Source organism: Takifugu rubripes, chromosome 20 (assembly GCF_901000725.2).
Source record: "Takifugu rubripes chromosome 20, fTakRub1.2, whole genome shotgun sequence".
NCBI lineage: Eukaryota > Metazoa > Chordata > Actinopteri > Tetraodontiformes > Tetraodontidae > Takifugu > Takifugu rubripes.
Window position 1 is genome coordinate 8963923 of NC_042304.1, and position 17661 is coordinate 8981583.

At 42.7% G+C, this 17661-nt stretch overlaps 1 protein-coding gene across 2 annotated transcripts in view; it reads right to left on the minus strand.

Moving 5' to 3' along the window:
- The window catches only part of faf1 (Fas (TNFRSF6) associated factor 1), a 42974-nt gene that overhangs the window by 5186 nt on the left and 20127 nt on the right, over positions 1–17661 (minus strand). For both annotated transcript variants that reach the window (XM_011614832.2, XM_003974167.3), the window contains 6 exons: positions 12501–12655; positions 8689–8825; positions 8518–8606; positions 4091–4171; positions 3750–3827; positions 1614–1829 (listed from right to left, as the gene is read on the minus strand). In XM_011614832.2, the coding sequence (XP_011613134.2) occupies positions 1614–1829; positions 3750–3827; positions 4091–4171; positions 8518–8606; positions 8689–8825; positions 12501–12655 (756 nt within the window). The remainder of the gene's footprint in view (positions 1–1613; positions 1830–3749; positions 3828–4090; positions 4172–8517; positions 8607–8688; positions 8826–12500; positions 12656–17661) is intronic.

The window sequence follows — 17661 nt, forward strand, 5'->3', positions numbered from 1 at the left end:
AGCAGTTGGTGCTCAACAAGTATCAAAGCGGAAGGAGGAATCTCGTGAATCAAAAGCTGAAAACTGAAACACTAAAAGTCCCCCCCCCCCACCCCCCCCACCCGCCCCTTCCTCAAACTCGCTGACAGACATGGAAACGGAGGCAGGGTTAGTTCCCTGAGCACGGCTAAGCCTCGTACAAATGATGCCAATGTAAGGCCTGCTGTAGCGCTGAAGAGATAAGCCACTGGAACCAAATGCTGAGGAGGAGAGTCCGTCCAAAAACTGGAGACTCGTAGATTGTTGAATTAAAAGCCATGAAACCTGTGTGGCGTGTTGAGTCGGGGATATGCTGGTGGGAAAAGGGGGGATAAAATGTAGCCAGGGGCACATTTTGGCCACGAAAGATGCGATTTATCAATAAAAGGTAGATTTGTGCCCCTGTTGAACGTCTGCAGAGCCTGAAATGGAGCAGGATAAGAAGAGTGCGAAGCAGCGGAGCACTAGGAGGAGGTGTCAACAGTTGTGCAGTATTCCGAACGCAATAGTGCTCCATCCTCTGGTCCTGGCAGAGCAACAGTGAGAGCGTCTGGATGGATGGAGGCTTTCTGCTCCTCTCCCATTTAATTACAACAGAGAGCTGCAGGATTAGACGGGGGCCTGTGTTCACAGCCTCAAACTGGCACCACCACCGAGCTCCTTCTCCTCCAACAATCACCCGCCTTTCTGTTTTCAGGGCGTTACCCCCCCCCATCTTCATCTTTTTAATATCATTTCCACTTCTATCTTTCAGACTGTTTCTCTGATTAAATCTTTTTGTCGAGGCTTTCCTCTCCTCCGTTTCTGCAGCCACCATCCTCCTCTCTTCTCCACCCCCCCTCTAATCCCCCCCATCCTGTTTTTCCTGAATTTCATCTGCAACGCAGACACATCTTTATCTCTGTCTCAAACACATGTTTACTCTTGATTATAAAGAGACAACTGTGAATCCTTTAAGTGACAAAGTTGTGAGTGGGGCATGTGTTTGCTTGAAAATATTTGTGAATGTGTTGAAGTGTGCGATTGTGATCGAGAGTGTCGTCGAGGCGTTAATGTGTGTGTTAGTTTGAGGTGTTTGTGCCCTTGTGGTCTCTACAGAATATGATGGCACATTGCCCGGGCAAGCCTACACACACACACACACACACACACACACACACACACACACACACCCTTCTATACAACCAGTCACCAATCACTCACTCCCTCCATACATGCACTGCACTCCTGATTAATGGAAATCCCATTTTTGTTTCCAGCAGCATGGCTAATTAAACTGGTGGTTAAAACAGTGCTCATTAACTCGCCACTGAGGAGTGAGGCAACCAGGCCCTCTAATGACTGCCTGTAGCTGAGTGAGAGCTGCTGGCTGTCAGCAGAAGAGCCGTGGAGAATATCACTGTTAGCGCTGACAACTGTATCCTACAGTATTCACCACAGACTGATGCTAATTAATATTCCAGGAATCACACAGGTCAGATAAATAGGTATTTCACAGCAGAGGTTCAATGGTGACAAAGAATAAACCAGCTCCAGCAGAAGCGGTAATTCCTGTATATGTGTGTTTTGCCTTTTTTAGGAGAATGAGAACTCACATTTCTACGAGGGAAGGTGGTGAGGAGCTTGAACTCTTCAAACGGGTATCCCTTGGATGCCACAAAGTCAAAGAGGACCTGAAGCTTGCAGCTTCCCAGGAATCGCCGTTCTACAAACTCGCCACTCGGCGTGCGAATTCTGAGTTTGCTAATTTGCTTTCCCGAATCTTCGCTGGGTTCTGGTGGTAGGGTCTGCTCCAGTGACAGACGGATGGCCTGCAAGACAAAGGTGGAGAGTTCAGTTCACCTCAGAACAGTGATAAACTTGGACACCTCATAATTACAGCAGACAAGATTTCAGGATGTAAAATGTAAAAAAAAAAACCCCCAAAAAACAGGTTATAAAGGACACAGTACTCTTTAGCCAGTTTCCATTGATCATCAAAGCTAAACAGCACAAACTTGTGTGTTCTAAATTTCGCCTCCTCACCTCCTCCCCCACTCCCTCGTGCTTGTTTGGCCAGCCGGGGAACATATGCTGTGACAACACGCCCCGGCTTTATTTACACACCATAATGCAATTATATTTCATAAGAGTGTACAACAGTAGCTCATTAACAGCTTCTGGTGTTGGGTGGGCAGGGTAGCGCGCGTGCCGCTCCGCCATCAACTCCCTCAGGTACAATAGCTGATGCTGACTGAGTTAAAGTGGGCCCAAGGGACCAAGTTACACACATACACACACACACACACACACACACACACACACACACACACACAGACACACACAATTAACAGAAAGGATGGACTGTGTTTGTGCACCAGCAGACATAGAGTCGACCCTACATGTTCAATTACACCAACAAATGTGAGCGGTAGCGTCCCTGAAGAACCCACGGGGCACGCGTCTGGTTGGGCCTCGGCCACCACCAAACCCACACACAAGCATCTTCCTGCGTATTTATCAGCTCACCACGGACAGAAAACAGGTGACGGCACGCACCTGATGCAGCCTGACAAATGTGTGTTCAGACCCCCCGGAGGAGGTGAACGCAGGCAGCAAACAAACACCGCACCCCCGAACCCCACCCCACAACTCAACAGCTCCCACAAAGCAACAGCATCATCTGGTCTCTGGAACCTGTCTACCACCAATCTGCTCCTTTTCTAAAAATATGCTCGTAGCTATTCGTTTAAAATATAACTGAAAACAAGTATTAGGCGTTTAATACTATATCAATTCATATTGGGGTTTTTCACATGCTGATTCTCCATCTACTCTTGAGGGATTTCTAAGTAATAAAATAAAGTAATAAATAAATAATTAGGAGAAAAAATAAATTCTTTAAGTACAATTAAAAATGAATCTAAATGACAGATAAAGCAAGTTCAAGTTAAGCTGAAGTCACACACAAAAGCAGAAATGCCACCATTGTTCTGGTCGCACACCTGCTGTTTTCTTTTGTCTTTCATATCCTGATAGCAGCACAAGTTCAACACCAGTATGTTAGCACAGGGGACAGAATGGAAACCAGCTGAGCAGAGTTGGAGAAGTAGGAAACACAAGATCAGAGTGGCTGTTGGGAACTACACAAGCGTGCACGTACAGTTTGTTTGGTGGACTACAGTGATATAATTAAGAAGGCTCGCTCTGGGAGTCTTTTGTTGCTGTCTGTCTGACTCAAGTGACAAATCACCTGAATGAGCTGGGTCACCCAATACCACTGAGCAGCATCAAGCGCTCTGCTCGTGAGTAAACAACAAGGAGGGGGCCTAAACTATTACTATGGTCTGTATTACAGCATGGGTGCCATCGTCACACACAATTATTGTTTTCCCTGCATGCGTGACAGTGTCTCTGCCGTTGTGTATGTCTGTTTGCCTCCATTCTCCTTCAATAATTGTTCTCAGGTGAATATGTGTGTTGACTTAGATTGTCCGTGTGTGGTTGTGTACATGAATGGCCTCAGGCTTTTATTTAGTTGGGTTTCAATACGAGGCTGTGTGCTAGATCACTGTTTAGTAGAACAATAACTGTGTATGTAAGGTGACATTTATGGGGGTGGTCTCACTGTAATTGAGAACGCTCTCGTGTGTAATGTAAAATAAACATAACTAATCTCACTGATCTGCACATTTGAAAAACAGGAAATAAAGAGCCATGGGCACAAACATCCCTGCAGTGGCAATTCTTACCTCCTTCTCCTCTTCCTGCTCCTTTCTCATCCGCTCCAGACGAACCTGTTCGGCCTCTTCTCTCTCTTGGGCTTCTCTCTGAGAGGAAAGTAGGAAACCAAAATTACAATGTATGCAAAAACAAATCCCTTCATCGCCTTAATGCTAAAACATTTACGTGTGACGTTGACTTGGATAGAAATTTGTGAAACAGTCATGACGACTTATGTTCAGGTTTGAGGTTAATTCACCGTTTTAGGTCCATTAACAAGTTGTCCGTCCACTTCTGATGCTACTGTAGAAGTGCCCCTTTGCCACATGACTGTATTCAGATGTTTAAGTTTGTTTTATATTTAACATACCTTTTTACGGTCAGCCTCTAAAGACAGGCGGTAGGCCTCATCCTGTTCTCTCTTCACGGTCTCTCTAGCCTCACGCTCATCCTGAGTAAAGACGGGAAGAAAGAAAGAGGGGGCCCATTAACTACCAACATGATAAAGGACACACGGGGACAAAACATCTAAACGGAGGTGTCGGGTGTGGGAGCAGGACCGAGCCAAAGAAAGAACACAGCGAAAGAAAATGCTGCATGTCAAGTGTGGTTATGTACAAACAGCAGGTATGAAAGAGTAGCACTAGAAGGGGATTCGCTGCAACCGGACTGTCATTTATCAGACCCCGAGCCTCTTTCATGCTTTCTCATCTCAGTTTCACCATCCCTTTCTCTTCCATTCACTCTGCCTCTCTCTTCCTGTTTGTACAGAGGGAAGGGGGACAGGCCGCATTCTCTTTCTCCCTGCTGTGGCTACAAAGTGTTTTGTAAAGCCCGAGACTAAATACGAATGTCCATTGTGCTAATAGTACACAGCCATTAGTTTTCTTTTTTCCTGAAGGCCCATGCTGTGTACCAGCCCGGATATGACAAAGTAAGCTTATTGTAATGATCAGAGGGTTACTGTGGAGCTAGGCAAAAGCACAGTGTGTATTATTGTATTCAATTGGAAAATGCAAAGGATACATTGGTGCTTTTGGTCCAAATAATAGAGCAATATTGAAAGAAAACTGTAAAAGAATAGTTGAGGGGAACAAAAGCATCAAATGTGGCTACCATCAAAAGACTAGCTTTAAGTCACGCAAACGCTTTAAACATTAACCTTTGCTTTGGGTGAAGGTAGTAAAGTGTTAATCTGCGAGTCAATTGAGATAAAATTGATTTATTTGGAGGTTTCTTATTCAGATTATTTTCAGAAGATCATTTTTATGTGGACATCAGCAGTTTCGTACCTGATGTAGGGATATAGATTTCCTAAATTAAGTTATAATTATTATAACATCAGACAAAGGTCAGACTCTCGACCATATCAGTTATTTTTAGTAAGGTGTCTTTGCTCCGATAGCCACAACTCACAAACAAGCTTTAATGTCAAACAAGAAAGACATTTTTATTTAATTTTATAAGTTGGTATACATGACCCTATCAATGCTGTCATGGCTCAAGAGCAGCCCAAAAAACTGCCGCTAGAACATCTGTGGGCATTTTGGTCTTGGCCAGTGACCAGCAGGTGGACCTGGAGTGCCAGCCCTAGTTCCAAAAGCAGGTTGCTACCACGACCCTGAAATAGCCCATTCTGAATCAATCAAGCACTAATGTTAGAACTTACATTCCAGCAAGTGTGTCCTGATAGAGGGGGGCTGCCAAAAGCTTAGGAAAGGTGTTTAACACCACGCTGAGAAACACAGCTTCCATCCTATCGACCTCTTCCATTATAAGATGGTTGAGAGCAGTGGATCGGTCTGGCCACGTCTGATCTATGAAGTCTAACTTGACAGTAGAAATCTTGGAGAGGAAAACTAGTAGCCATTTAAGAATTTGGCTTGAATCCCAAGAGTCTAAGCAATATAGCGCTCTATAGATGGCGCAACAAGCTGCAGTTGCTGCTGGTTGAGTCCAGATTGCACCACAACAGTGCGATGGGAGTTGTGACTTGAGGCAGAACTGGTCTTCAATATTTTCCAACTCCGGTCGATATAGATGCCAGCATGACCAGATCCTGAGAAGCCTGGCTATTCCTGCATGAGTGGAGATGGTCAGATACTTAAAAACCACCCAGATATCCACCAACTTTGTCAAGGCCTGAAAGAAGCCCAAAACTGCCACTAGGCAGGCATCTTGGGCTGGCAAAGGGCTGGCAATTGCAGATGGACCTAGAGTGCCACCTCAAATTCCCTCGGCAAGTTGTTAACACGACCCTGAGACCAGATACATAGTCCTTCATTCCGAGTTAACCAAGCAAGTGCTTGTGTCAGAACTTGCCATTCCTTGGGAAGATTGTTTGGAAGAGGCCTTTGAAAGGAAGCTCGCCAAGTATGAGAGGCTTGTGAGCAACTGTCAATAAGTGGAGGGCTAAGTGTCTCCCAACTGAGGCTGCCTGCAGGGGCTTTGCAGCCAGATTTCTACCTAGAGCCTTCAGCAACTGGGGCACTGAAGGAGGGAAGAAGTATACAGACATCCACCATGTTACTCAAGCAGCAGACAGAGCCTCATGATGGCTGGGGCTGAAGAGAGGAGAGCCATGGGGAGCAGAGTAGCAAAATAGCCGTCTGGTCACATGTTGGAGGCTTGACCACCCCCAGCTGGGTCGCCTGGGGGACGATGTGGATGATGCTGAAAGACCTGAAATGCTCAACAATGTCATGATGTGGCCAGGACAGGAGCGTCATTAGATATGAGCAGTCAGTTACTACGTTACTCCTATTACTATGAACTCAAAATGCTTATGACTTGATTTATCAGTCTGCTACAAGGTGTGAGGACAGTCGTCACCAACAGTTGTGCGTCAGTAACCGTCAACTCTATGCATTGAAATGAAAGATATTACTGTGGACGGACAGAAGGTCTTAATTTACGGGAAATGATCTAACAAGAGAATGCCGATGACAAAAACACTGAGAAAACACTGAGTCACTACAAATTTAAAACACAGACGGCTGTAAGGATGTAAGGATGACTGGCGACTCAGTACGGTTGGTTGAATGCACATTGGGGCTGCTAACAGAAGTTAAAGGAATGTCTGGGTTGAGCAGCTGGATTTGGCCATATCTATGATTGTGTTTGGGGAAAAGGGACAGCAGGGAAAAAAAAAAACATTTTGTCTTCTCAAAAGATGTCCAGATAAATTTCGCTGTGAATAATCAAACAGGAACAATGTGTTTAAAACCGCTTATGATTTTATAAGATTGCGCAACGCCAGGATCGAACCTGGCCTGGTTACACAGCACCTATTAATATATGCACCTACTTACTTAATCATGTCGAGATGTGAAAACATACACAAAAAAGCCTATTTTTTGTGTGCACTACATAACTGCATTAGTTGATTTTTGCACTTACTATGGTGTTTGATCGAATAAAATACAGGCCACGGCTTGTAAAATAGCAACCGACACCACACTTAGACAGATGAGCCAAATCTAGCTGGAAAACCTGTAAAAATGGGAACTCCCCCAGTCCTTAGTATGCTCCTATTCAAGTTGATATTAAGCCTATTTTTTCCTATATGTTGGTAACAAAACGGTAACAGAGCTTTTGCTAAGATCATACCTAGAGCACATAACTCACATGCTCTGTCTATCTGCTGTCACTTAATGATACAAGTGTATAATTGATGAGTGACAGGAAAGACACATCCGCAATGAAGTAAAAGCAAAATTGCAATTAAAAATGCCAGGAGACCAGCTGCCAATCAAAACTCAGTGACCCACCCAAAGTCTATCCCTCAGGGTGTGTCTGACAAAACTCATTCCTGAACTGGTTCCCACAACTGTAAAAACTAGCCTATTCAAGTTACGATGAGGACGTTCTGTGGTTAAGAGACTCTAACTGTTGCCTTTAATAAGATGTGACATGTGTCATCTGTGGATACAGTAGTCAACTCAGAGGCACAACCTTAGGAAAGCAGCGTGGGAACCAGAGAAAGAAATTAGATTCTATCACTAAGACCATCTCTGTCAAAGATGAAGACTGGCTTACATACAAGTCGTATCACTGTACTAAAAAAATTAAAACAAAGCTGATGTGTTTTTAAATTCCCACATTTCAACCAAATAAACAGAACTAAAGTTTGAGAACCCTCTACTCAAATGCTCAGCTGCCTGACAAGCTGTCTAGACAAAACCACTGTCGGTCTTTATTCTCCTGTTTGAAGCCTCTGAACAAACATCAGTAAGTGGTTAAGAAGGTCAAGTAAAAGCCTTTGAAAGCGAAAGACCCACTGTGGTCTACTGTCCCAGATTCCAGTCTACTGCATGAAAAACACCTTTTCTTAGGGCTGTGGTATGGACCGTGTCCCTCAATGGTGAATGTCCACTAAAGAAGACAATGCCAAGACAAACACAGAAAAGTGGTACAGACATACTGACTAGTCCCACAACTATTTCAAAACCCACTGTAGTTTTAGTGGAAATAAAGAGGAATGTGTAGATGAAATTCTCTGCTCGTTAGCTTATTGTTGCTATGATCCGTTGCTCGTCATGAGCCTAAAGTGCATGTTACTTCTGCAAATTCAGTGCTTCCGCACATTCAAACAAAAACAAAAAAGTTAAAGTTACTTGTGAAACTAGAAAAATGTTTGATATAGGAGTGAATTGAATCAGATAGCTGTGACGTATTCTGTGTTGTACTTCTGTGAAAGAACACAATGCTAAAAAGCCACAGCTACCACCAAAGATGAGCTGCCGGGAGTTATGTGGGATATAATATGCTGGATTTCTGTATCCCACTTTATCTTACCTCATCTTTGATGTCCTCTTGCTGTTGTGCTGTGAAAATCTCCATTGCTCCCATTAACCTCATCATCAACTCATCCACTGTTGTATTACCTGAAAAAACCAACCAACCAATTAATTATTGCACAGCGTGCATTTATTCCGTCACACATCCCAATGAAACAGCTGTCTTTACCTTGAATAACATTTAGAACTTCGTTAGATGTGCGTTTCCCCATGACTATAAGGAGCAGGGGAAACTGGTCTGTCTTGTACGTCCGTATGGTCTGCGTGACCACGCTGCCAAAGTGTCTCGTACACATGGTGAGTAGCCTGAAAGAAAATAATCAAATCCAGTGGTCAGTGATTTTTTATAATGTATTTAAAGTATCCTTTAAGATGGATTTCAGACTAAAATGAAAGAAAATATACATAAATCAGCCAATAATATACACAGAGATGAACATTTTACATGTGTAAAAGGATGTTTTTACTCCAGTTGCAGCCAAGAGACATATATGCAACTCAGAGGTTTGAGGACTTTGAAACCAACGCTATTTTCCTATTCCATCAGGGATGCGATACTCAGTTGGAGCCAGAGATGAATTAGTATTCCTCACCAGGCACCCAGATTTGATAGGGCAGGAGAGGATATTTTATTCCATTACAAAGACAGAACTTTTTAAATTAACATTTCAGAGAGGGAAAAGGGTAGCAGGCAGCCGGGGCCCCGCCAAGCTCCCGGTAAATGTCATAATATTAATGAATTGCTATAGACTGAATGCAAATATAGATTAGCTTTTCTCCTGCCTTTTAATAAGATCTACTTTAATAACTGGCTGGTAAAATGGAGAAGTAATGGAATAGATGGAGGGACAGTAGGTCAGAGGAATAAGATAGATGGAAGTATGCTGTCTGAGAGGGGGGTGTAGCTCATTAAAACATAAGCTGAAGCTGAGCAACTTGCAGACATATAAAACTATGAAATTGAGTGCTTCGGTTCATTCAGTGGTTCCTGAGGCAAATCATGAATACTCAGAATAGTATAGATGATGGAGCAGAAGTTTGGGTGAAACCGAGAAAAACTTTTAACATTGTTAAACTTTGAGTGACCTGAACCTTGCAATGAAGAAATCTGGTATTCACCATTCCATTGATCATTTTGTCCCTGTTCAGACCCTGAACCAAGCAGGCCATAACAATAGCCCAGAGGGAAACTCTAACCTGTAATGAAAGAGTCGGGAACAAAGCTGACTAATTTAAAGGGTAACCCAATCTTAAAGCTCCCATCAAAAGCAACCCAACTTACTTTAGTTTCTATCTCAAACCTAAGAAAGTCACTCCTCTGCAGTATATATCACAGCTCAGTTGAAGCGGCACTTTAACCAGCCTCTGGCACACATTTAGGTCTACCAGTACAGGAAGAAATCAGTGAAGAAGAAATCAAACTACTGCAGAAACTGAGTGGAACAGTTGAACACAGGGCCGTTCACCCATAGCCTAACAGGGTGGAGAATGTAGCCTAGCCTCTGTGGCATTTGAAACTCCTTCAGGGGCAACTACATGTTGAGGAAACACCTGCACAGAATGTACAGCTAAGGCTTGCTCCATTGGTTAATACGACTGACAGATTCGAATGCTTCACCTCTCACTGTGCACGCAAGATGTCTAAAACAGTAAATGTTTCCATGGTCTGTCTCATCAGGTCTCATCAAATCCCAGGGTTGCGTGAAGATGCAAGCTGACTGGTTTGACCTGACATTTGCATCATCGCGCCGTGGACATGTCAGCACAGTGATGTAGTGCTGCAGGGAATATTTCTCTGTGGCTGCATGTGTGAGAACCGGTTACTGCCATCACTCACTGTGTCATGCACATAGTTTGGGAGAATGAGAACAGACATTGTTGTCACTGTACAGTGTTACAACAAAGTTGGTTCACGATACCTCCACCACAGTGCAACAACATAAAAGGAGAAAGTAACAATATATACAAAAATGAATACAGCCTAATAAAAACTGTAAACTGTCCTTCACTCACATGCCATTCCTGTATTGCACATATTGTTTAGGAGCCTAATGGCTCAAGGGTATCTGAGCTGTTTGTGGGTTGCCTCCCAACCTTGTACCTTCTGCTCGAGGGCAGTAGGTTAAAGAGGCTATGACCGGGGAACTGCTGTGCAAATATGGAGGTGTTTTGATTTGAAAATGACATTATCATCTTAGAGACACTTTATACTTTCATGGCAGTGCCAATTTCACTGCCGTGTTTGGATTTTGGACTCATTTGCACTCATTGATTATGTTAACAATCTGCTGCCATGTTAATGAAAGAACCAGAAAGAAGTGGTTGGTTTTCAATCACTTTAAAATTGAACATATATTCTGACAGTGCAGTCCCTGTCTGCTACATGAGATAAATATTACGTGGGTGACAGTTAAACTGGCATTCAGTCAGGAAAACTGCATTTATTAATAATCATTTTGCTGGGAAAGATGCCAAAATAGTGTGAAAAGCAACAGGCACATTCCAACATCAGCAGATTCATCACACAAACACACGGACATACACACTCACACACCCTGAACTGGGATACCTTTCCAATGGACTGTGTGACGGATGCCAATCAACAGTCACTTCAGATCGAGTGGAGAGCGTGAGAATACAGAGAGGTGGTGTGAGTGAGAGCGCACATGTGCATGCATGCGTTAGCAGCAAAGCTGTGACTCGCTGTGTGTGATGAAAAGCTCCAGATGTTGCCTGCCATTTAATGTGCAATAAAGAGGCTCAGCTGGGGCAAAAAGCAAAGGTGGCTGATGGGAGAGAAAGGAGAGTGAAAGGAAAGAAAAAGAGAATTTTCTGAAGAGAAATAATGGAGGGTGAGATCAGGGTGTGAGTCTGTCTTAAATGGCTGCTAGAAGAGGGCAAGTTCAACACTAAAAGTTCTGGGCGAAAGGAGAGTGTTGAGAAGCAAAGAGAATAGAAACTGGAAAGAATGGGGAGGGGAGTGAGAGCAGGAGAAAAGATATAGAGGGCAGATAAGGAAAATTCTGAGGTAAATGAGGCTTTCCCAAGCACACGACTAAAATGACAAAACATCGACCTCCAAGAACAGAGTTCCTGAATTTGAAGAAGAGGTAATAATCTGCAAATTAGGTAAAAAGCTTATTTTGGTACCACACATACCAAAATACTCATTCTTCTCTCCCCTTGGCCAACATGTATCCAGACTGCTTAGGAGGCTGCCCAACTGAGGGTCCCGCCATGTAGTTACACCTTAGTAATCCTCAGTTTTAGCTTTTCAGCAGTTCTGGTTTACATATTGTACAAATGACCAAACACAAATATCCATAAACGGTACAAGGACAGAGCAGACAAAAGAGTGCAATAAGCCCTGATTTCACATTGTGAATCTCAAAATCAAAAGTTAAAGTTGAAGAGGATGGTAACAGCTTTCCTCACACGGGGCACTCTTGAGGAATGCCAAGCCCACTGTGCACTATCAAGCAGCTCCTCGACTGAAATACAGTCAATATTCTTTTTATTGGATACAACTCGCTAGGCAAACAGTCCATTCCTGCATGCCGTCACTCACATATAAATAAAACATTAGGATTAAGCATGGAGTCAGGGCTTAGCGGTGCAGTTATTGGTCTACTTATCTTTACAGGTAATATTTTCCTGAAAATAGTCTGAATGGGCCCCGGAAATGTGTGACCCAGACAATTATTAATTTATTTATAATGCAGTCGGGTTTGGTTTGTGTTATTGTTCAATCTGCAAACCCCCCCAGTTGATTTTCTATACTTGCTGATACTGTTAGCCAATAGGTTATAGTCACTATAGCCACGATATAAACACTTTAGGAAGTTTTTACAGACCAGTGCAAACTAGCAGACATGATGAGGTGAACGAAAACCCAAGACTTAAGATCTGCATAGTATTTAAAATAAATGTGGATTTTAGAATCGGTGAGGAACAATGTGAACAACTGCGACTCTACTGTACCTGGCTTTGTTAGCTTCTTTAGTGACGTCCCAGGCCCACATTATGAAGTTCTGACTCAGGTAGGAGACGATGGAGTCGGCACACATCATTTGAGAGCAGAAGACATTGCTCAGTACGCTGTCATCGTTGTGGAGGTAGATGGCTAACAGCTTTCTCTGCGAGGAGCACAAAGCAACAGAGTCAGTTTGGTAAAATCAAAAATAAAGTGCAGGAAAAATGTATCGCTGAACAGTCACTGAAGAGAAAAAACTGCGGTCAAAATCATTAAAGATCGTTTAAAACACCAAAATACAACAAATTGCTGTGGTTTCTACTAACCACAGGCAGTGTTTAATCACTGGATAATTCCTCATTACACAGCTAATGGTACGTCAGAGGGTGCAGAAACAGAATGACCCCAGCAGACCTCTGCAAGGCCACGACAGGTAAAAAAGCAAATACCAAGCTAAATCAAATGGGTAGAGGTGTAAATAAAACTTTGCTGGGAGGGGACACTGATATGGAGAAAGCAAAACAGACAAATCACTCTATTTATTTTACACCAAATGCCAGCAGCCTGTTCAGGTTAGTAGCTGCAGGGCCAGACAATATTGACGAAGCTCCAAATCCAAGGATATTGACACCATCATATAAGCTTGGCAGATTCTCCCAACTGACAATCTAATTAAAAAACAAACACGCCCACAAACACAAAAGGTTCCAGGGGACAATGTTGGAAATAATGCTCTCTAAATTACATGTCACTTCTCTGCTATAAAAAAAAAAAACCCTCTCTTGGTCTCTGTGCATTTTTAACCATAGCGGGGAGTCAAGAGGTCTGTTTCTCAGGAGCAGTAATCTAGGCTACACACAGCAAAAAGCAAAAAATCTAAGCAGGGAGTAAAATGTGAGGGGAAGTGAAAGAAGTAGTTCTGCTATAATGTGGCCTATGTAGAATGGGAACGGGAGAGCACTGCTGTGTTTGCTCAACGATTAGTGCTTTAGAATAATCTCCAGGGCTCCGAGAGAGAAGGAGCTGGGGACTCATTCACTGGGCCGATTCAACTGCCTGAAAAGATTAAACACTCATGCTGAGAAGACAAGCAAATTCAGTCTGAAGAGAGGAATGAGTGTGAGGGGAGGGAGTTTTACAACCAAAAAAAAAAAAAAAAGCGCACCCACAACCTGATACACACACACAAACATCCTGACACGCATGTGCAGTTGCAAACTTAACAGCGTGACACCTCCGAAGGAAGGACTGACAAACATGCATGCTCAATTAGAGTAAGTGTAAAGAGACTAATCAAAGTGGGTATTTGGGCAAACTGAACTCCTTCATCTTAGCTAAACTATCCGTAGCCCTGTGTTCCCTCTCTGCTTTCAAGTCAGAGCTTTTGTCTGTACCAACAGGGAGGAGCAAACCCCTCCGTTTAGCTAAATTACTGGGTCCAACCTGGGCTAGACAGTGACCACATAGCTCCTCACACACCTGTTCACCTGAATCTAAGCTGGCTTTGTGTGTGTGACAGAGACTCATGATGTGGTGGAACGGTAGCAGAGCCAAACACTAAATAAAAATCCAACTCAGGAGTAGGAGGACTGACAGAAAACAGCTACACATTACATTAAAATGACTACATTTTCATTTCAAATGCTGTTACATTTCTAGCAAAATGTTATCTCATTGCTCCATATATTGTGCATATTTAATCATGTTGGCTCATTCTCCCAAATGAGGACTAAACGAAGCATTTGATCTGTTATTTTAGCCATTTTCCAGTAACTGCATTCTGGACCAATCAAGACTAATAAATAGAATTTTGCATTAAATAATTCATGCTCATTGAAAAACATGTAAATACGAGTCAGTGGCTCATTTCTCAGTTTCTACAATTGTTCAGAAAATGTATGATGAGGCCAAAAAAATGAGACTACAAGCATGAGAAGGTGCCTATAAATGACTCAATGAATGCCTGGTCCCTCGGTGGCATACCCACAGAGTGTGTGATTGCCTCAAACGTCCATTTGAACAGATCCTGTTGCTGCCATTGTGTAAACAGCTGCCCCTTTACCTTCAGTGATTTAGAATTTTTCAGTTAAGAGTCAGTCATCAATACACCCCCTCACAGCTCCGTGTGCTGCTCTGGGGATTCCCCTGCTGGAGTCAAACACTATTGAGGCTAACACAGGAGTTGCACTGGGAAGCCATCAAGGTGGAATTCAGGGCCAAAACATGCAGACATTTATGGTTATCCCAGACAAAATCCTGTTACCGTCCACGTTTGAAAGGGCTGTAAAACGTGTCGGCCAACTTTAAACTGATTTAAGCCGACGTGGTGTTCAAATACTTTAACATGTATCATTGGTTTGTTAGATGGTTTTTAACTTCAACGTGTATCCGTCAGATTTCCAAGCGTTGGAAAGTAAAACACTAAGTGCTGACGTGACAAATTTGGTGCAGCCTTTCTGCATTCTGCCTGCCATTATCAGCTACTCTGCTTTGGTTAATCACACACACATTAAGTAGCTCCAACAGGTCTTAACATCCCCTTTTAATACCAACTCCGCTTACCTGAAAACTTGAACCAAGGTCAAACCTCTTGGAAGCTTCAAGACATAACTTTAGTTCATTTATACTACGTTTGACAAGGCCGCGAGAGACAAGTGATGCAGACGTGCAGAGGAATTTAGAAGAAAGCAAATCTGGACAGAGAACGTACTACAGATGGCAGGTTAAGTCTGGAAAAGCAAACACATCAAAATGAAGAGCTCAAATAACTGAACTAATGACCATGAACAGGCAGTAGGAAAAGACATTCATACTGATGACCAACCACACAGGAAGATCACTCTACTTTAGACACCTCACATCTTTAAAACAGAAACAGCATCAAATGTTAAACTCTTTTCAAGACTGGATTAATCAAATGACTCCCTGGCATTAAGTTACATTTTTAACAAACAGTTCAACCTAATATATCTATATCTATATATATATCTATATATATATAGATATAGATATATATATACAGATTTCCCTTTTTATCTGAAATAATTGCTGCTTATTTTGAAGGATGTAGCGATTTCTGTCTTTCAAATAGGGAAATACACTACACAACCCAAACACACAATACTTAAGAAAATGCAGGTTGATGACCCAGCAGCATAAACGACCAAGTCAGGTAGGAGCTGTTTTTATTATGTTCTGTTAAGTGCTTATGGTTTTAAAAAGAAAGAATGAATCAGAAACCTGCTAATTAGGATATCTAGGAATTACTTTGAGTATAAATCACTTGTCGGCCCAAGTACGAATTAGGGTAATTATATTCTTGATAAGAAAGATAAATCCAGAATGGGACATAGAGCATGTATTCAGTCCTTAAAGCATTTAAGCAATCAGAAACTACTGTGATGCTTCTGACTTACAGACTTCAGCCTGACAGAATACATACATCAATATACCATATGCCATATGATTCACTGCTGCTCTTTCCTCTTGACTTTGCAAGGCTATTGCTGGGCTTTAAAGTAAGTACTTGGCAGTGATAAATCCCCAAACTCCCCTCTTCAGCGAGGCTATGAATTTTGATGTGTCTTTGTGTGTGGCAGACAAGAGATAGGAGTGGAGAGCAGAGGAGAGCGGGGTTAGAGTGATTAACCACTGCGTTGATGGGGATTTAGTGAGGATCGTGGTTAGTGATGGGTGGCCTATCTCTCTGTACGCTCTGACTAACCACTGATCCCCATGAGAGTTCAGCTCAGCTCAGCAGCCCAAAGCACTTTCATTAAGGATGGATTGAGTCGATCTCAACAGTCCCCAACACACACCTTCAGAAACACTTCATCAAATGTAGTGTTTTGCTTAGTGATTAGTTTCTCTCCAGCTCTGAGAGACTGCGACTGATTCCTGTGTTTATAAACCCAGCGCCCCCCCGCACCCCCCAGTCAAATCTGGCTTCTAATATCCACTTAATGAAGTAGGCCTTTTCCATGTTGAGCACACCAAAACTGGATTCTTTAGCAAACAGACACAAAAAGCAAGATGACAGTATAGATATAGAAACGGGGGGGGGGGGGGTGGTAGCTGTGTTGTTGTCTAATGAAACCATAGAATCGGAAGAGTTTGGCCCATCAGAACATATAAAACAGCTTTTGTTTTCATGCAAATGCACACAGTTTCTCTAAAACTATTGCAAACATGCTGCAGTTGGCAAAAAGAAGTTAAAAAGAATACTATTTCGGCCCTGTGCTGTGTAAAGTGTGAAGTAGAGAGTTGATGAACACCAGGGAGACATCGGCCATATTGTGTTGGCTTAGGAGAGGAGATATGCTGGGAAGCAGGCGAAATGCCAAGCTTCACTGAGCCTCCCATCTTCTCCGTTTATTTCACACCATCTCAAAAGTTAGAGTTATCCTGCTACCTCTCGAGTCCTTTCCTCTGTTTTCCCTAGTTTATTCCCATGATTGTCATTTTCTACACCCTCCTCTCCTTTCAGGCCATGCTCTCTATTATTTCCCACCCTTTCTTCCACACTCACTCCCTATCTGAGCGCCTGGTGATCTAAACCTCCCCCTAACATCTTGATGTGTCCGCTCAATCTAATATGGCTGTAATCCACACAAGCTGTCAGTTGATACAAGCATCCTTAAAAGGACAAAAAACCAGAGGGGAGAGTCATCCACTAAAAATAAAGTCTCAGCTGTCAGGGTGAATACTTGAGGACAGTGATTAAATTATATTGATTTTTCACACAAGACCTTTCCGGAGAATAATTGTTGATTATCTCCATTATATATCAGCATAATTTTGTTGGAAATTATAAAAGTTGATATCACAGATGAGGTTGTCTCAGTTTCCTACTGCCAAAATGGAATTAAGAGTGTGTTCTTAACCGCCAATGCTGATGAAAACGGGGTCATCAGGCAGTTTTCTGCTTTGTGGCAGAACAGTAACTCAGACATGTAGTGATTATGATAACAAGTTTATGCCTCGAATTCCCACCAGCTCAACAATAATGGACAAGTTAGGAGAAATTTAGTTTCTCCCTCGACGGAATATGAATAATATCCTGCCGAGTCTGTTTCTCGCCTCCTGTGTTGTCTTAAGGCAAAGAAAACAGATTTAATGAGCAGACCAAGTGGGAATGACATCAGTGCTCAAGGATAAACCAACATTATG